Below are 21,982 nucleotides of genomic sequence, written 5' to 3' on the forward strand. Positions count from 1 at the left end.
ACAGATTTGTTTTCTTTCAGTTCCATGCTAATCATTTCCTTTCATAAGTAAACAAGTCTTCGATTGAACAAAACCTCAGAGAAAACACATAAGGTTGCCTATATGAAACATGAGTTGGGCGGCAAGACACACTAATATGCTCAAAATTTAACACTTGACCTTAATCATTCACAATGACTTCACACTAAGGACAATTTCAGCTTAACGTGCTGAAAATTAGATATTGCCAACTCCACTCCACCTTGGGAAGTCCCAACATCATGTACAACTGATGCAGTAGCAAGAAGAAATTCAACAAACATGTTACCTGTACAAATATATATTAAAACGTAAATAACATTTTAATGGCCAACTTGCTCTCCGAAACCGGCAGCTACACCACCAAGGCCTGTGGCCTGGCAAGTTGAGGGCATTAGACCAGACAAGCCGTACTTCTTCCAAATAAATGTCCCCCAATCAACGATCAAAAATAAGCCAAAAAACAAACAGTATATGAAATAATAAAGTGAGTATATATTGAATAAGAAATAAATGAACAAACATCAAACAATATACAGTGGAACCTCGGTTCACGACCATAACTCGTTCCAAAACTCTGGTCGTAAACCGATTTGGTCATGAACCGAAGCAATTTCCCCCATAGGATTGTATGTAAATACAATTAATCTGTTCCAGACCATACGAACTGTATGTAAATATATTTTTTTTTAAGTTTTTAAGCACAGAAATAGTTAATTAAACCATAGAATGCACAGCGTAATAGTAAACTAAATGTAAAAACATTGAATAACACTGAGAAAACCTTGAACAACAGAGAAAACTAACAGTGCAATAGTTCGCGCTATAGCGCTACCAAATGCTGGCCAAAATCACTTTTTTTAATGAGTTTTAAGCACGGGGGAAAAAAAATGAACATTTGAAAAAATCCGTAATTTAATAAACCACCAAGAAAAATAACATTGCAACAATGCATGCTACGAACCGATCGCTGGAAACAGAAGTGAAAACAAGATCAAGCCCGTGCATTCTTTAACTGCCTTCCTACCTTAATGCGTCCAGCTCTCTCTTGCGCTGCCTGTGTGTCTGTGTCTCTCTCGCGTTGCCTCTGTGTTTGTGTGTGTGTGTGTGTGTCGCGCTCTCTCTCGCGCTGCCTGTGTGTGTGCGTCTGTCTCTCTTTCTCGCGCTGCCTGTGTGTGTGTCACGCTCTCTCTCTCTTGCTCGGTGCACAGGGAGAGACTGAACATGTACAGACCAAAAGGGAAACTGGCTTGTTCGTATACCAAGTGTGTGGTTGTGAACCGAGGCAAAAGTTTGGCGAACTTTTTGGTCGTAATTCGAGTTGTACGTGTAACAAGATGTTCATGAACCGAGGTTCCACTGTATATATCATACCCCAACCAACCCTGACATAACATTCAACCCCAAAAGTGTCTGACGGAAAGTAATAATAAAAAGAAAAAGTGCAGCACTGTCTCTGTACTGAAATGGTGGTCTAGTAGAAAGAGATGTTTTTGTTTTTTTTCTTTCTGTCCTTCCGTTTAAATAGCAAATGATCAGATGCAGGTGATGGAATTGACAGGACCAATTATCATGAGGGGCCACAGTTCCACAGTGTTATCCTTCCCACCATTGTTTCCAGGGGAGCATATTTACATAGACACACACACTATTTAAACAGGACAACACTACGAAAGACTGGACTGAGCACAAAATACATTTACGACGACATTAATCATGTAGCACCATTACAAAATAGTGCAAAGTACATATAGACAGAACATTTTAATGATCAAAATATCCAAAATCAGAGCATTAATAATTCTAATTGTATGCCTAGAAATGGGGATTCAGCAGTTCGTGTGAGGGGGTCTTAGGAGTTCTCAACAATTCAGGAAGCCTTGCAGATACTATAACTATGTAGCTATGTCTCACTATCCTCTGCAGGGTCTTGCAGTCAAACACTTTATAGTTCCCGCACTAGACAATGGCACAGCTGGTAAAGACAATGATGGAGCTGTAACATTAGAAGAGAATGTGTAGAAGAAGTTTAGCGTGTGTGCCTCCATGAATCTGCTTATTACAGTAAACCACCATTTACCATTTTTTTCTGGCCAAGTTTTAAAAAAAAAATGTTAAATGCAAGAATAGTCGTAAATGAAGGAAATTGTCATGATTTGCCAGAATCCTACTGCACTGATTTTTGTGTTTCCTAGTTATGATCCAGTCTGAATGTGTCCTAATTAGCTCTGTTTTTATTTTGGAGCTATGATTGTTCTCTTTGTTTTAGAGTGTTACATCATTTCATGAATGTCACTATGTTGTTGATAGCAACTGCACTGTTGTTAAACCACTAGAGGCTGACACCTGATTGCAGCGTGGTGTGTCCAGCCTTACAGTTATTTTTGAAACCAATAATCGGCTACATCTCCCTACAGCCCAAATCCCGTTTTTCATTCACGTGATGCAGATCTTATTTTTTTAGACAGTTGTGATCAGCAAAATGTGACGTGGAATCACAACTTTACCCCAAAGGACTTACACTACTTTTATAACCAGTATGCAGAATTAATGTGGGAAGACTTTAAACATGTTAAGTCTACTACAATTGTTAATAAAAGGTCTTTAATACAGAGTAAAAAGATAATAAATGTTCAGCATAATAATAAAATACTATGGGCAGATGGCCAGGGAGGAGAGTAAAGCAAAATCTGCAGCTGATGACGACACTGGAAAAATCAAACCTGTAGTGTTCCAAGGCCACAACAAAAAACAACTCAGCCCCCTGCTTGACATTGAAATAAACATAAATAGTTCTAGGAATATAAGAATAGCCTTGCACAAATTTCTGCAGCCTTTCCATCATCATAGGTGGCTGCAACATGCTTTGGTTAGGTGGCCATAATGCAGATAACCATCATCAGGTATCGTAAAAGGAAAAGTATTCAGGGAGATGGAAAAGAGTGAACTGTTAGCTAAGAAAGACATTAACACTGAAGACGTGCCTGGTGTGAAAATGTGTGCATTACTGCATACCCAAAAGTTTTATGATTTACATTCTTAATAGTTTGTTGGGTTTTTTTTATGAATTCCAGAACACATGTAAGTCTTTTCAATTAAAATAAATAAATCAAATTCGTCATTGCTTTAGGTACTACATCAGTCTGCTTACTATGCAACAATCCATTCACTTGCAACAGTGTCTGCTCATTAGCTGGAGTACATATGATAAACTTAAATGTTTTAACCATTAGCAAGTCTCATGCTCAGATATGAAAACAGTCTAGGATGACAAAGTGATTTTTTCTTTTTTTGGGGAAAGCTAAAAACTCCTCTAACATGTAACATATAGCTTACCTGTCAAAAAGATGAGTTCTTCAGTCGCCACAGGTCAGCAGCATGAGGTTACTCAGCCCATATAAGCCCTAAGCCATGCTGTACTGTCTGAGTCACCTAAAACTGAGTCTAATATGGATGTAATTGGTTTATGCTCAAGGGACACATTAGGTGTCGCATTATTAAAAGAGAAAGTATAGCAATAACAGTGATTTGTTCTCTTATGTTGTAAACATATGTTTGTTTAGGATCTCTTTAATTATGTGATTTGTATTCTGCTTTTTCAGCAACTTAAAAAATAATTCATCACATAATGCCCCTTGGAAATAAGTGACCAGCTGACAGTCCTTTATTGTTTCAAAGCAAGGTAGTCCAGATAAATTAAGTGACTTGCCCACTGCTACTGTATCTCCAACTTGCAGTCTCAGCATAAAGCGATTATTAAGCTTTGCATATAAACAAAGAGTATAAAAGCCTGTGACATGTCTTAACATGAAGCAGAAAAAAAAATCATTAAGCAGGTCACATCTCTTTGTCAGCTTTCTAAATTAAAATTACAATGTATAGTTTCTCTATGCCTGCTTATGTATCAGAAGTCTTGAACATTTTCTTTTAACTTGCAAGACTAGCATTGCCTGGATACAATCTGAATCTTTCAACAGAACAAAAAAATAAAAAAGAAAGAGACAACAATGTTGTTTAAGACATCAGAATTTTGCTGTTCCAGTTAAACTGTTTTCTGTTCTGTAGTAATAGGTGCCATTCTTTGCAAAAGATTTGTCATTAAGAACAAAATAACAATTTTCATGAGAACAGGCCTTTAAAGCCCAGCATAGCTTGCCAATTACTATTCACCAAACCTTTGCAAAGTATCATCAAGTTGAGTTTTGCAGGTTTCCAAATTACGTATTTACATCTCCAGTTGATCATTGTCACCCTCAATTTGGTCAGCACCTTAACATGCCGATTTGCGTGATTCTGATGCAGGTGATGGAATTGACAGGACCAATTATTGTGTTCCCCTGAGCAATGCCGTCGGGAGTTGACCATCCTTGGCAGCAAGGTCAGAGTTGAGGTCCTGTCTAAGACTGACTCAACCACCCACACCCCGTCCAACCAAGGACACCAAAGTGGTGCAACTTCCTACCATATCTCATCATCTCGTACCTGGCTTGCCACATGAATTCATGACAGGAAGTGAAGCGATGTGATTGAAGATTATGCATCCTCACTACCACCAATACCAACAACTCCTTTGCACAGGCTGTTTGTTCCATCTATCTTCGTCATCTTTTCTCCTGCATAAAAGTCCTACAGCAAGTGGCAACAGATGAAGACGAATACCATTGAGTGATGGTGTATGTTCTTAGTATGTAACCCGCACATATGACAGTGTTGGTGTGATGACCATTCAGAGGTACACCCAGGACAAGTGCTTTGTCTGTGTCCTGCCAGTGTGACTAGGCAACCTTTCTCAAGGATAGCACTGCCTACTCCCAATGGGAAGGGGATAATAAAAGGTGTCCTAAACAAAGTTTGTCCCATCTCTATTCAGCCTGGAAACTGCACCTGGTGAGTCATCCCTCTACATGCGGAAGGGATAGAAGAATGGCAAGACAGCACCATCGAAACCAACCCACTGTGCCTGGGGGCAATTTCCTTGCCCATCTTGCCCCCAGATTTTCCTTTCCCGAATTGGCCTGCTCTCCCACAAGTGCATACACGGTGGGGGGGAGACAGAGATGGACAAATGGATGGACAGCATCATCATCTGATAGACAGACAGTCACAATGATGATGATACAGTTGGTAATTTATTCCACATATATATCATTCCCTGAGTGAACTGAAACAGCTTTGTGACATTTGTGTGAAATTTACCGATAACCACTATCACACACATGAGACTAGGAGTGAGTTGATTGGAGGTAATTACACGCCAGGCCAGGGGGCGGCAGGGTGTACTAAACCTACCTCTGTTATCTCTACAGGCCAAGTATGGGAAAACCTGCCTGATTCAATGTCACTTCCAGTTCCAGCCCCCCAGACTGACGTCACTGCTGGTTCCAGGCCCCAGACTGGCATCACTTCTGTTTCCAGTCCCAGAGCCTCCATCTTTCCTCCACCAGTCAGTCCAGATGAGAACTCAAAACAGTGCACATGAGTGATGTATCAAAACCCTTTTGCAGCCAGAGGCAATATATGAGTGGCTGCCCCAAACCTTTTTGCATGTGTCAAGGCTATTCATTTCACGCCACATTCCATCCATGCTCTAGTATATTTGTTGAAGAAACCCTATTTTAAAATAACAACTGGAATCCATCCATCCATTATCCAACCCGCTGTATCCTAACTATAGGGTCACGGGGGTCTGCTGGAGCCAATCCCAGCCAACACAGGGCGCAAGGCAGGAAACAAACCCCAAGCAGGATGGCAGCCCACTGCAGGACACATATACACACACACACGTACACGTACGTACACCAAGCACACACTAGGGACAATTTAGGATCGGCAATGCACCTAACTTGCATGTCTTTAGACTGTGGGAGGAAACCCAAGCAGATACAGGAAGAACATGCAAACTCCACGCAGGGAGGACCAGGGAAGCGAACCCGGGTCTCCTAACTGCAAGGCAGCATCGCTACCTGGAATCAACTGTTTCAATTCCTTTGACAATTCTGAACACTTCAGTAATGTTTCATCTTACCTCCATTTAGTTAAACTGGATCAATTTAGCTCTTTCAGTCTTTCCTCGTAGGTCATAAAGTGTAGCCTTATAATCAATCTAGTTGTTCTTCTCTGGACTTCCTGTAATGTAGCTATGTCTCTTTTATAATATAATACGTTATACTGTGTAATTTAACTACTTATTGGCCTACTTTATAGCTGCTTTGTACTGTCTGGTTGCCAAAAGTATTATGTCCAGTATGACACCCATGTCATAAGGGGTACTTTTTAAAGCTTAAGTTCCCTACATTGTACTCAATTGTAGTATTTTTACTTCTTGCATGTAATAATTGCATTAAATTTCATATGCACCAAATTTGTGAATTTTGAATTTGGCTCAGGTTCATCCAAACTGATTTAGCTGACAGTATGCACTATTCTGCCTAGTCTAGGTTTATTTACATACTTAACCAGTTTATTATCTATGATTTTATGTAGATCCATGATTCCCTAATTTAGTCTTTGGCACCCCAGTGGGTGCAAGTTGTATTTTTTCAATTCAGTTCAGTTCTTTATTGTCATGTGTACAAGTACCATGTATGATGAAATGCTTGCTTGCATGTGCCCCCGCAGACAGTGAACATAGATAAATAAAACACACACACACACAATAAATAAATGAATATAAATAAGTAAATAAATAAAACCAGAATCCTAGGAATAAATAGAGACAGTGACAGAAGTATATGTGCAGATGGCAGTGGAGGTAACAAAAGGTTACTGATTGTTCATGAGTCTGATTGCAGTTGAGTAGAAACTGTTCCTGAACCTGGAGGTTCACATCCTAATGGACTTTAGTTGCTTCCCAGATGGGAGGAGTGTGAAAAGTGATGGCGGGGTCCCACCTGATTCGGTTCACTTTCCTGAGACAGCGTATAGTGTGGATGTCATGGATTGCAGGGAGCTGTGTGCCCGTGATCTGCTGTGCTGTATTCACCACACGCTGCAGAGCTCTGTAGTCCTTAACTTAGCAGTTGCTGTACCAGGATGTGATGCATCCTGTCAGGATGGATTACACAGTACACCTGTAGAATCTGCACAGGGTTGTGGGGGGCATCCGGGCTTTACTCAGTCTCCTGAAGAAGTAGATGTGTTGTTTGGCTTTCTTGACTACTGCCGCAGTGTGACTTGACCATTTAAGGCCATCAGTGAGGGTGACTCCGAGGAACCTAAAGCTGCTGACCTGCTCCACAGCCTCACCTCTGATGTAGATGGGGCTGTGCTCTGTTGCCTGTTTTGCGGAAATCCACAATCATCTCTTTAGTTCTGCTAACGCTAAGGGTGAGGTAGTTGTCCTGACACCATTCTGCCAGGAGTCTGACCTCCTCCCTGCAGGCCGTCTCATCGTCCTCACTGATCAGACCTATTACAGTGGTATTGTCAGCAAACTTGAGGATGGTGTTAGAGCTGTACTTAGTCATGCAGCCATGGGTGTAGAGAGAGTAAAGCAGGGGGCTCAGCACGCTGCCCTGCAGGGTGCCAGTGTTGTTAGTGATGATGGAGAAGGTTTTTTCACCAGTATGCACTTGCTGAGTTCTGCCAGTGAGGAAGTCCAATACCCAGTTGCACAGTGAAGAGCTAAGTCCCAGATCCAGGAGTTTAGCGATGAGCTGGGATGGTATGACGGTGTTAAATGCAGAGCTGTAGTCTACAAACAGCAGCCTGGCATAACAGTTCTTGTTCTCCAGATGAGACAGGGTGGTGTGAATTGTTATGGAGATGGCTTCCTCAGTGGACCTGTTGCAACGGTTGCCAAACAGGAGGTGGGGTCCTGACTGTCAGGGATGATGTCCTTGATATGTTCTAGCACCAGCCTCTTAAAGCACTTCATGGCTATGGGAGTAATTGCTAATGGGCGGTAATCATTAGGGCAGTCCACTTTATTTTTCTTTGGGACAGGGATGATGGCTGTGTGCTTGAAGCAGGTGGGGACAGATGAAACTCTCTGAGATGTGTTAAAAATATCTGTAAAGACACGACCTGAGACTCCGTTTGGGCCAGGTGCTTTGCGGATGCTGAGTCGGGGAAAAAGTCCTCCTCATGTGTTCCTTGGAGCGCCTCAGGCTGGAGTCTTGCGGCACTGCAAGGGGTTGCACGGGCCTGTCCATGTTAGCAAGCTCGAAGCAAACGATAAACACGTTCAACTCATCCGGGAGTGAAGTGGCAGTAGCTGTGGCCGCGTGTGTCCGGAATTTGTAGTCTGTGATTAGCTGAATACCCTGCCACATCCGACGAGCATCTGCTGTGATATTAAACTGAGAGTTCAGTTTGTGGGCGTACTGGCGCTTTGCATATTTAATGGCTTTTTGGAGACCAAACCTGCTCATTTTGTATGCCTGTGCATCTCTGGAGTGAATCGCACTGCTGCACTCACGGATCCGCAGGCGTACTTCATCACACATCCAGGGCTTCTGGTTGGGAAATACGTGTAGACTTTGTGGGTACGCAGTCATCCACACATTTCCCAATGAAGCCTGTGACAGCTGCAGCACACTCATCCAGATTCTCAGAGGACTCTTTGAAAACATCCCAATCTACAGATTCAAAGCAGTCCCTAAGTTTCTACTCCGCTTCCGGGATCCACCAGTGTTCCTCTCGCAAGACCGGCTCTTCGCCCTTCAACTGCTGCTTGTAAACAGGAAGGAACAGCACAGAGAGGTGGCCTGACTGCCCGAGGTTTGGCAGCAGGAGCGAGTACGTACATGTTTTTTTGTGTGGTGTAGCAGTGGTCCATCGTATTAGCACCCCTGGTGGGACAGGAGACGTGTTGGTAGTATTTGGGATAAACAGACCTGGAGCTTGCTTTGTTAAAGTTCCCGGCAATGATAACCAGACCTTCGGGGTCTGTAAGTGAGGCCGTATAGTTTCTTAAGTGCAGTGCTGGTGTTTGCTCGCGGGGTGATGTAAACAGCCGCTGTGTATAGCTGTAAACTCCCTAGGTAGATAAAGCGGCCGGTCTGGTAAACAGCTTTGTGAAATAACTTCCACATCCATACACCATGCGTTGTTGAGGAGGAAGTATACCCCGCCACCTCTCTTATGCCAGAGGATACAGACTGATCAGTGCAGTGGATAGAGAAGCCATCTGGCTGGACAGTCGAATCCAGCGTGCAGGCGGTGAGCAATGTTTCTGTGAGGTAGAAAACACAACAGTCACGCAGATCTCGATGAAAACAAAGTCTACCACGGAGATTCTCTAGTTTGTTGTCCAGAAACTAGGAATTGGCCAGGAAAATGCTAGGCAGTGGAAGTCCACTGGCAATGACTATTGCACAGGTGATAATATAGAGTGAAGGAGATGTTGCCCTCCAACCTGGAAACATGAAAAGAATAGTGTTCATTTATTGTTGGTGTGTATTCTAGATTGCAGACGCTTGTTGGGGTCCCTGTAAAGGAAATATACAAATGTGTAGTTTCTGATCACTTCAATACACTACCAGAACGCTACGTTTCCTATAACATCAATCGAAAGAAGCATTTATCATGTGTCTACCAGAGTCTATCATCCAGTGCATGTAGTTCCACGCATACTTTGATGTTCAGTAGTGTTTTATCTCTCTCTCTCTCTTATGAACTTCTGTTCATTATTATCCATTCTGCTGACTGAAAAATAGCATAGCATAGAACCTAAGGGCAAAGAGGTTAATCAGTTTAAATATAAATGTAGTATGTGTTATTTGTACCATCAATTAGTATACAATGACTAACTTTGCCTGTTCTTTTAAGCACATTTAACACTTGGTCAAGTTTGCACTCTGTGTTTCTGTTTAAACTTTTAGATTTCTAGACAGCAGATTAAACATTTCACTTTAGCCAGTTGATAATTTGCAAAAGTATGTACTTTAATCGATTCCTTTAAATCCCGGGGGTCCTTAAAACAGGCAGTAGCCCAGACGTGACCAGACTGATGCATCCATTCTAGCTGGCAAACGGCATTTGTATTACAAATTGCTCTTGCCTAAAAACTTATTTGACCCTGCTCAAAGTCACAGTGACAAAGGCTCATGAAGAATTTCTGGACAGTTGGATTTTATGAGGCATCTCAAAGTTTCAAGTGCAGTATATTTTCTGAACATTCAGTCACGGATAACGATGAGCATTTCCTTACATATTCTACCACACAGCATTTCCCACAACTCATAGGGCACTTTACTGTGCAGCTTCCCTTTACCAGTTACGTCAGTTCATCTATTGTATACCACAGCTGGAAAGGCTTGTCTGAAGATAGACATTAGAATGTAGTAAAAACAGAAGGGACAGCCATGTGTTATTACTAAGCATAATTTTTTTTTAGATAGATTTACAGAATGCATATTTCGCATAATCTAAATGGAGAATTTGAATGGCATAGCTGAAAACAATTTGCTGGTTTTAATCAAAGTTTAAAATGGCCAGCAAAAAAAAAAAAGTTTAAGTTCTAGCATTAAGTGTGAGTTATGGAGCTGGGGAAAATCACTAATGAATTATAGGAAAAGAAGCTTAACAGTGATAAAGATCTAAACCCGATTTGTTGGTTTATTGAACATGCACTGAACTGTCTCAAGATTTGTACTTTCTACACTGCCACATATAACTATAGATCAGAATTTTCTAGCTCTGACTTCAGCTTCAGCTCTTCAGGATCAACCAAAATTTCATTTGTAATAACCCGTCACTCCAGGCCAGTACATCAGTAAAAATAGATATTGTAGCTAGTTGGGAGACAAATTACTAGACAATAGTGACAACACCATAAAATGTTTAAGCAATTTGGGGAAAAAAGATTAGTGCAAGTATGTTAATTGCTGTTTCCATTTTTTGGGAATAAGAAATGAGTAATCTGTCTCCAGACTATAATAAAACAATTCTAGTAACTGTCAGCAGTTAGTGACAGAATTTTATACATATCCAGTGGTCCAGTTTTGCTTTATAATTATAATACCATATTTTGACAGGCCTACTTTTAGAATGAATATATCTGACCTAATAAAGCTGTAAAAATAGGTTATTTGCCCTTCTGAGAATCATTTAGCAGCTCCATAAAATGATAGACCTTAATTGAGTCTAACATACAAATGAGTGTTATTTTTATGATTTCTGTCATTTATTTGCATAAGTTTTATTTGTATTTTAAAGTTACTGGTTGAATTTGTTTAGATATTCAGCTGTTTGTGAACATAAAATTTATAGAATACAAAAATAGTCAGTTATTTCTTATTTTAAACATCACATTTGACATGTCCAGGCTATAATGTTGTTTTCTGCAAGAACAAAGAAAATTCGCTACTTAATTTTTTGGACCAGTCACATCCTTCTAATGTAGCACAGTGGTGCAGTGATATAATACTGCTGCCTCAAGGATCAAATGGCTGCAGATCAAATCCTTTGCATGGTCTGTTTGGATTTTAATTATTATCTTAATAATTTTATGTTTTTAATCATGCACTGTGGTTCTTTTTTCTCCCATATGCTTAAAATGTGCATGAATGTTAATTGCCAGTTCTGGATGGAATTAAGCAGGTTTGAAAATTTTAATTTCTGTTATCCTACCTTCTTAGTACTGAGCTGTAGATTTTGGGTTATACGAGGAAAAATTCAAAGTAAAGTTAATTTAAAAGAAATTACATGGTAACTGAAATGAATAGAAGCTGACCCAATACCATACATTTGTAATGGCTTAAGGGTAATTCAAGGACTCACAGTTTAATACTCTACTGTTGGTCTAGTTGAAGCCAAGGTCAAATGAACATGGGAAGTCCTCTGCAGGATTGCACCATTGTTGAGATTTCTTTGTATAGAAGGGATGAAACCTGTGGTATTGTGTCAGCTTCTATCCATTGTGGTTACCACAAAATTTTCAAATCGCCTTTACTTTTTTTTGATTTACTCACTGGCAAGATTTTCACTGAGACATGGAAGAATTTAATTTTTGTGCCCTAATTTCTGTTTATCTAAAAGATCCCAAGTTCTTTTTATTGAAGTTGAGGTGACTTAACTTACTGACAAACACCAGTAGAAAAATCAGATAAAGCCATGCTTCTCCTATCTCTAAATCTGCGTAACATGAGCAGTGAGCATCGAGTCATCCTGCAGGGCAGATTCCAGCAAACTAGCCCTTGATGACAGAAGCTCATTTTTGAACTGCATTATGTAACTTCAATGGCAGAGCGTACCTTTGCCTGGAGGTTGAAATGTACTGGCAAAATACAGTTGTACAAATTGTAGCTTTGGCTCTGGGGCCACTTCATGATTGGGATGCTCTCCCTCCAACTGTAAAGCCGAAGTCTGGAACAGTATATTGGTGGGTATGACAACTCTTATGGACTCTAGCTGCGGAACTTGCCATTGGTTCTGCCAGTGGAGAAGAAGATCATCTCATTGAAACTTGATTTATACAGGGGAAAAAAAAACTTTTAAAGCATGCTGTCACCTACCTGCCATTCAAAGTATTCAGCGTACTTAAAGACTGTTAATGAGGTGATAAAAATAGAACATCTGACTGATTCTGCAGTCCTACTGGGATATGGCCACAGATGCGGAGGTACCAAAGGTGCTGGTTCCTGTTATCTTTCATTTTTCTTTATAATCGTCTGCTGGCATTAATATAAGCAACAATTCATTCAAAACTGAGGAGCACTGATGTTGAAAGTTATAAAATGAAATGCATTGGGCTTTCTATTAGTGTTCATCTTTTCATTCCTGGTGGTATACCCTTATTTCTCTACAGGCAACATAAAATCCCAGTGCTTATCTATAAATAAGTAACGTGTTGCTTTGTTGTCATCCTGGTTGTTCATTCTTTGTCTCCAGGGATGTACAGTTCAACAATGACCATCTCAAAAGTATGTCCGCTGTACTCACCTTTTGGTGAATTTCTTTCTCCAGCTTTATTCCATAATTATTCAGTATCTCTCAGCTCATTGATAGCAGTTTGCTTTTTCTATCAACCCCATTCTTATATCAGCTGGGATTTTGACAACTGAATTGCTTCTTGACACAGTGTGCTCTAGAAAGTGGCGTTGTGTTCAACGCTTCATGCATGGCTGGTATGAGCGACGGTGTTTTGTTATGATAAATATACCGTATACATTCGCATTTAAGTTCTCCCATGGATAAGTCAGGGCTTGATTTTACCATGTAATTTACAGTATTTTATAATGTCCGTTGTATAAGTCGAATGTGGAAAACTCACGCTATTGGTCCAAGAGATTATGATATGCTAACGCCCACCTGAGAGAGTAACCATGGAGGACACTTCCTTTTTTTCTGTGTATTGTGCCTGCATGACCACACGGTAAACCCCAAACTATTCCGAAGGCGACATTTGCACTGTTTTGTGTTTTTGTATCTCACACCTTATACACCTTTATCATAAGAACATCCCTTATCTACGATGGAATGTTCAATCAGAAGAAAATATGGAGCTGGTTTTAAATTAAAAGTCATTGAAATGGCAAAAGAAATTGGTAACTGTGCTGCTGCAACAAAATTCAATGTGTCTTGAGAAACTGATGCAAGATTGGAGGAAGCAAAAAGATGAAAAAAAAAATTAAGTGTCGTATTTTTGAACGGGCGTATAAGTCAGGGTCTGATTTTATGATTGATTTTTCAGGTTTCAAAACCCAACTTATACGCAAGTATTTACAGTACTTTCTTTATATTACAGAAATACTTTGTGAAATTTTGGAATGCCATGACATTTGCTTAAAATTGTTTAAATATAATTGAATTTTCTGTTTGTGGAGTGGAAATGTTAATATATTAAAATATGCAGATTCTTCACATGATCTTTAACCACATCAGACTTTGTTACACTTTTCTACTTAAATTGGTCTTCACCACCACAACCATTGGTAACGTCTATGTTTAAAACAGTTTGAATTTATGTGCCTGTAACTTCCTAAATGTAGTAATACTGTCCTGTCCTGAATGTACTATTTGTTTTCTTTTGAACAGTCACTGAATTTCCTTTGTTGCAAACAGTGTGTTTTCCTCAAAAAAGAAAAGTTAATCCTACTGCTGCTCTGCTCCATTCAACCTTGCCTTTGTACCTCAGATAAATTGTGTTTTATTTATTCTTTCGACTGCACTCTATCTGCAACACATGTAGTTTAGTTTTTTGTATTTTATCCAGGACATGTTTTATTGGCAGTTGCCAAATCAAATATTTTTAAGTAGGTTTTTATTTAGATTTTTGATCTTTATGTATCAGCCCAACACTTGCTTTTTACCTTCAAGTCTGTAATGCACCAACAAACTCCTCTTAATCATCCATGCAATGTTCCAAAGTGTAGTTGCACACTTCTTTTCCTGAATGTGCAGTACTCTAGAAACAGACTGATTTTTATAATTTCTTAATTTTTTTTTTTCTCTAGTGTACCATTTAAGAAAGAAGCACGCAAAAGAAATTACACCAGTGATTCAGATGAGGAACCTGTCCCACAAGGAAAAAAGAAGAAGAATCTTAACGACACACTTTCAAAGCCCTTAGACACTGGCCTGTCGCTAGCAGAAGATGAAGAGCTGGTGTTGCATTTGCTCAGCAGCAGGACCTAATTATTTTCTCGAGAGGTGCTTTGCTGCTTCAGTTTTCTGTTTCTGTGATCATTTCCACTAATATTGATTCGTCGGAAGCTCAGCTGGGCTCTTTGCTGTCAGTGATAAATGTGCTTATGATGATTCTAGACTGATTTCAAAAGCAAGTTATTCTTGAATACAACTAAAGATAAAAATATGTTTTACATCCTTAGACTATGCCAGGCATCTTCAGTTTGGTTTCACATGAATGTTTTTTCTGCTATGGAAATGTATTTCTTTTAGTACAGGACTCTTTGCAAAGCAGTTCGAGATTTTATCTGTCAAGCCTTATACGGTAAAGAAAAAGTGATCATTTTGGTTCATTTTAAATAGCAAATGTAACACAAGCTTACTAAGCAGGTGGATAATTATTCTCATAAATATGTCATATTGTCATCTTCAGGAATAATTTTGGAACCACCCAAGCAGGAACAGTAGGAGGCGATTTTAGCTACGAGGAATTTATTATAAGTAATATTGTTCTTACTTTATATAAAACAGTATCCACTCATTTTGTAGAGCAGTGTTTTTCAAGGAATTTACTTATTACTTGTTCTTTATTCTGAAATAATATTTTCTATGATGCCCATAGTTTAAATAAACCATTTGCTGTTGTTTCATTTTCATATTTTTCGTCTTTTATGACTGCTTGTCACCTGCTTACTATCATAAGGTGAGTTGCACAATATCCAACATACCCCACTCTGTTCTTTTTAATGTTTTCTGGAGGTGATTTTGTGACAGTGCAGGTGAAATTACCCTGCCATGGATACATTTATTAAAGGATGCAGCATGTAGAAGGTCAATTGGCTTGTTTAACTCACCTGAGACAGTCTGCTTAAGGCAAGATTCTCATCCCTGGGTACGTGAGACAGTATGGCTACAGTTATTCATTCACTTGCAAGTGTAGAAAATAGCCTGTTTGTTATTGATGAAAACAAGTGTAGAAAATAGCCTGTTTGTTATTGATGAAAAGTTGTACCCAATGTGTAGCCTCTGCTTATCTTTCAGATATGGAAAGAAGACTGGAATACTTGGAGAGAATCAAACACAGATGTTTGAAGAACATGCAAAGTCCTCCTTGAGACTGGTTCGGAATTCAAAGCTAGGTCTCTGAAATTGTGACGCAACAGAACTAGGCACTAGGTAGCCTCCACTTAGCACAAAATGTTACCCAACCTCTGACCCTTTCTGTCAGGAAATATATATGTTACATTTGACCTGACATGACATGGAGGAGATAGCTAAAATAGACATGGCAAATAGCAGTGTTGATTCTTTTAAATACTACTGGAGAAACAAACTACAGAGCTAAAACACAGACTGATCAGCTTTGACCTGAGATGGCAGGACACGTGAGACTGATTTGGTTAACTGACAAGAGAATGATTGGCATCCTTCAAGCATATGACAAGTTGAGCCCAGCCCACAGGTATTTGTTAAGCTGAGAAGGTCCATGTGGTTGGTGACTCTTTCACATCATTGCATCGAATGCCAGTGTTTCAAGATCAAAGCATGTAGTCTTGTTACTCTCCAAGGTTTAATGACCCTAAATGATCAGTAAAAGTAATAGACGCCTCACAACCAGATGGACAGGTTGGAAATAAAGACCTTGTTGAAACAGTTGAATGTTACTTTTCAAGCAGGCTAAACTGCTAAATATGTAACACAAAATAAATACTTAAGGCACAAGTCAGGAGTTGTGGGTTTGATAACATGAGAAGAAAAGAAATAAAGTTGGTTGTGCAAAGCTCCATTAAATATCTGCAAGCTAACAAAAACCGCTTGTTTAAATAGAATAGATAATTAGCAAAACTACAGTAACTCATATGAGAGTACAGTGACTGTGACCTGGTGAAGTGAGTGTGGCAGAGACAGAGAGACAGGATCAGCATCACAGATAGCGTCCGAATCATTGGTGCCCTCAAAGTAATCCTTTTAATATTCTGTTACTAGCATATATTGCGGCTGAATTGTGCATGCTGGGAAATGTGAATTAAAACACCGGTATGTAAAGACAGGTGTGTGTGTGTTTGTCAAGATCAATAACCCCTTTGGTTTTTTTTTTCCAACTCCATTACTGTCCTGAGCTACAGTCTTTTGTTTTCATTTAGAAAGATTGTTTCCATCTCCTGTGCCTCTCAAAATCTCACAGCTGTGCCTTACTAAGCTTCTCCCTAACATGCTTCCATCCTGATGGGCAGACAGCTTAGGAGGGTCTATCAATATAGGCAGGAACGGTGCATTTCCTTCAAAAGAGACAACAAAATCGTTCCACTGCTAGACGCTCTGCTACATTAATTTGTTACAAAACCCTAAATTTGTGCCCCAGATAAACTGCACAATTTATTCATTTATTCTTTTGCCTGCAGGTTATTTGCATCACCTGCATTTTTTTTTTGGTATTTTTTTGTTTTCAGCAAGCCTGGCTGATTTAAATGAATGTTTTAAATAATGTTTTAATAAACAAACCCTCATCCTTAGGGAGGCACCTAATTGTGAGACACTTTATTCCTCTCCCAATTGCAGATCCATCTGTAAATATTACTCACAGCCCTTGAGTTTTAATTAGTAATCTCTTCTGAAAAACTGAGTCAGACCTCTTCTGAAACATTTATTTATTTTATCTTCAGTCAGTTTAATACAAGCTCTTCCTGAAGTTTGTCACCCATGTACTATGTAAGTGAATATCTGATCATCCATATGCATTGCTCATGTAAGGCTGACCAGAGAGAAGGTGGAAAATTTGCTGTTTACCCTATTTTCCATTTAGATGCCTACAGTGCCATGCGAAAGTATTCATCCCCCTCAGTGCTTGTCTCGTTTTTGTCGCATTACAACCTGGAATTAAAATTGATTTTTGGGAGCTTAGCACCACTTGTTTAAAAAGGTGCAAAATATTTTTTATTGTGACGCAAGAAAAAAACCTTGAGTGTGCCATAGGTACTCACCCCTCAAAGTCGATACTTTGTAGAGCCGCTCTTGGGCAATGTCTCCCTTAACTTAGTACATCTAGCCATTGGGATTTTAGCCCATTCCGCAAGGCAAAAGTACTCCACGTCCTAAGTCGGATGGGCTGCATTGCCGTTTGTTAGTAGGATTGAGGTCTGCGCTTTGACTAGGACATTTCAAGACGTTTAGACGTTTCCCTTTAAACCACTCCAGTGTAGCTTTAGCGGTATGCTTAGGGTCATTGTCCTGCTGAACCTTCATCCCTGTCTCAAATCTCTGGCTGACTGAAACTGGTTTTCAACAAGAATTGCCTTGGATTTAATGCCACCCTTCTTTTCTTCAATCCTAACCAGTTTTCCTGTCCCTGCAGATGAAAAACATCCCCACAGCATGATGCCGCCACCACCATGCTTCACTGTGCAAATGTTGTCAGAGTTGGATTTGCGCCACATGTGGCATTTCCCATGATGGCCAGAAAAGCCAATTTTAGTCTCATCTGACCGGAAAACCTTCTTCCGTGTTTGGGAAGTCCAACACATGCTGTTTGAAAACTCTAAATGTGTTTTTCTTATTTTTTTTCTTTAAACAATGACTTTTTTCTTGGCACTCTTTCATACAGCCCCACTGCTGCGGCTGTATGGCTTAAAGTGGTCCTATGGACAGATACTCCCATCTCCACTGTGGATCTTTTTAGCCCCTTCAGTGATATCCTTGGTGTCTTTGTTGCAGCTCTGATTAATGCCCACCTTGCCTGGTCTGTGAGTTTTGGTCGGTGGCCTTCTCTTGTCAGGTTTGTAGTGGTAGCATATTCTTTCCATTTTGTTATAATAGATTTAATGGTGCTCTTTGGGATTGTGAAGGTGCAAGTCTTGCTCCATGCTCCCTCTTCCAATTTTGGGAGCCTCTTGAACCCAGCACCATTAGTAATGAAACTGATTGAGCCGACAGATGAGGGCAAATCACACTAGGAGCAACGGGATGGTGTAAAAGTGTTAGTGCTTTTATTAAAAACAAACCAAACTGTGTCCAAAGTACAGTGCTTGAAAGTTCCATAAATAAGTAATCCATAAAAAACACAAGTGACAAGTGGAAGTTCAAATCCATAATAAATAAATCCTTTTAAAATGAGGTTAAAATTAACAGGCTGGAAGCAGTTCCTTTTCAAACACCTTCTTCCTTCTAACTAGCGGGTCCCCTGCTTATCCCAACAGGCTTTGCAACAGGAGAGTCGCCCTACCTGCAGCTCACCTTCCCCAGTCCAGTTGCCTTTCGTCCCCTGGCTATGTACAGCTGTCTCACCGGACTGAGACTCGAGGTTCCCCCAGTGGTCAGGGTGCCCACGCTGGGGCTCAGCCTTCCGCGGGGAGCCATCAACCTTCTTGGTCACTCCAGCTCCTTGAAATCGTTCAGCTTGACTCCACCTGTCACTTCCACGCATAAACGTTTATATACAGTATAAGATATATATCTATACTAATAAAAGGCAAAGCACTCACTCACTCACTCACTCACTGACTCACTCACTCATCACTAATTCTCCAACTTCCCGTGTAGGTAGAAGGCTGAAATTTGACAGGCTCATTCCTTACAGCTTACTTACAAAAGTTGGGCAGGTTTCATTTCGAAATTCTACGCCTAATGGTCATAACTGGAAGGTATTTTTCTCCATTAACTGTAATGGAGTTGAGCTGGAATGACGTGGGGGGGCGGAGTTTTGTGTGACATCATCACGCCTCCCACGTAATCATGTGAACTGACTGTCAACGCAGTGGGTAGAAAACCAGGAAGACCTCCAAAAAGCGCTTAAGAAAACATGCATTATATAATTGAGAAGGCAGCGAAACAATAAGAAGTGAGCGAGTGACATATACTACCATATTCATGAGTGTTGCCAGCTCGGAAAGAAAGCAAGGTGTAAACCTAAACTTTAAATTTAAAGTTCATATACAGGCTACCGCTGGCGTTTCACATGCCCACAGGTAATGCGGGATACAAGTTTAATGAGAGGACGCAGGATATAAACGAGAGTTTTGATCACTTTGTAACTAAGTTAAAATTGTAGGTGAAGGGGTGTGCTTATGCAAATTCCGAGAGACTGTGTTTGTGGGGGATTGACAGTTAATGCGGGTGGGGGAGTCACGTCATCATCTCCCCTCCCACCTCATTTTGCTCTGAGCTGAGCTCCGCGGCTAACGCTGTCTTCCGAAGCAACTTCGTCAGATTGCCACCAAATACTCTACACACTGAATCCTCCTGGCACTACTTACAAAAGGTCACATTGACAATCGTGTTACGTTATTTTTAAAATCTTTCCTTTTCTTAGCACAAGCACAGCCGAGAAGCTTCGATGCATGTGCTCCATAACGCGTTAAAAAATAATGCATTTAATCACACTTTGCATTACAAGCAAAGGGGAGCTTTTGTCAATGCATGATTTCCTGGTACTGTACACGATTACATTGATCAGCGCATCCGATTCATTTTACCCTCGCACCACCTTAGTTTGAGAAGAAGTATGAAAAATATGAGGTTAACACAGAAAAACAGATCACCAATTCAAGCTTTATGAATAATCGATTAAGCCATCAATAATTGTTTTGGTAAAGCCATCCTCCTTCCATTTTATAATTTTTCCGCCACTAGCCATGATTAAATGAGCGGTAAAAAGTAAGAGCAAAGCGAGGGTGACTTATTTAGGCAGGCATATATATGACAGCAACACTCATGACAATGTCAATCATGTTACGTTATTATTAAAATGTTTCCTTTTCTTTTCATTACTTCTTTAACACACTACTTCTCCGCTGCAGGTAGCGGGTATTTTGCTATATATATATATATATGAATGACCTCCAAAGAGCTGAGACTTTTGATATCATGAGCGTGTCTGCAAACTGGGGTCTCCTGCCCAGCAAAAGTCGAGCAGCCAGCGCGTGCATAGCTGTGCCGGCCTTTGAGGCGCTGACTGCGCTTCTGCCTTAAGTCAAAGTGAGCACTTTTAATTTTTCATCCTCCCCTGCGCTATAGCCCAGACAAGTGCAAACACGGGACCCCTTTTCTACACCACGGCAAAATAATATTAAGGCGATTCACACTTTCTTTTGCGTATACGATTATGAGGTCCTCACCTCGAATTATGAAGACACGCACACGAGTGAAGGACTGACAGTGCCATCACAGCCGATTAATAGCGGGGACGTCTCACCAGTCTACACAAGACACACGCGACTGTCCCCAAAAGGCGATCATAGCGTCAGCGAACACATCTCTCTATACTATATAAAAGAAAAAGGCAACTTTCCTTTCTTTACACCTTTTTTCCTTTAATCCCAAACCAAAGCCTTTCTCTCTTAACACTGCAGAGGACACAAAACTAATTTTCTTTAAATGCCGGTAAGGCACATTACCAGAGGCACAAATTTGAACGTTCACATAGAAAATGTAATTTCAATGTACCTGTACTTCTTAAAAGCGTTAATGTTTTACTGTTTAATAACTTATAGACTATAATTTATTATTTTTCCCTTGCACTCAGTGACCAAACCTATACACACACATATAGACACATACAAACATACACACAAGTATATATATGTGTATATATATACACACACACACACACACACATACATACATACACACATATATATAATTTGTGTGTGTGTATGTATGTATATATATATGTGTATATATATATGTAGATAGGTATGTATGTGTATATATATATATATATATATATGTATATATATATATATGTATATGTGTATATGTAGATATGAAGATATGTATGTGTATATATGTATATATATATATGTATGTGTGTGTGTATGTATGTATGTATGTGTGTATATGACAGCAGCAATCCAAGCTGTGAGAAAACAGTAAAAAGGAGGCGTGTCAGACGTCGTGGTACATTTTCTGATGCAGCTGCGAAAACAACTTTGTGACGCTGCCAAATACACAAAACAATTACTTTGACAATCATGTTACATTATTTTTAAAATGTTTCCTTTTCTTTTCATAACTTCTTTAACACATGACATGCTGTAAGCTGGTATTTTGCTATATATATATATATATATATATCACAGCGACACTCATAACAGTGACAAAACAATTACATTGACAATCATGTTACATTATTTTCAAAATGTTTCCTTTTCTTTCTCTTTTCTTCTTTAACACACTACTTCTCCGCTGCCAAGCGGTGTATATATATATATATATATATATATATATATATATATATATAGATAGATATGAGAACAACATATATATATATATATAGATACATAGATACAGTATATATATATATATATATATATAGATAGATATGAGAACAACACTCATATCAATGACAAAACAATTACATTAACAACCATGTTACGTTATTTTTAAAAATTTTTCCTTT

General features: G+C 39.6%; 1 protein-coding gene across 2 annotated transcripts in view; it reads left to right on the forward strand.

Moving 5' to 3' along the window:
* ddx10 (DEAD (Asp-Glu-Ala-Asp) box polypeptide 10) overlaps window positions 1–15,245 on the forward strand; it is a 443,025-nt gene extending 427,780 nt beyond the window's left edge. Inside the window, exon 18 of one of the 2 annotated variants that reach the window (XM_039745618.1) lies at window positions 14,418–15,245. In XM_039745618.1, coding sequence (XP_039601552.1) covers window positions 14,418–14,598 — 181 coding nt within the window. In that variant the 3' untranslated portion in view covers window positions 14,599–15,245. The remainder of the gene's footprint in view (window positions 1–14,417) is intronic. The other variant, XM_039745620.1, reaches the window with a different exon arrangement.
* The last annotated feature ends 6,737 nt before the right edge of the window (window positions 15,246–21,982 follow it).

Source organism: Polypterus senegalus, chromosome 2, assembly GCF_016835505.1.
Source record: "Polypterus senegalus isolate Bchr_013 chromosome 2, ASM1683550v1, whole genome shotgun sequence".
Lineage (NCBI taxonomy): Eukaryota > Metazoa > Chordata > Cladistia > Polypteriformes > Polypteridae > Polypterus > Polypterus senegalus.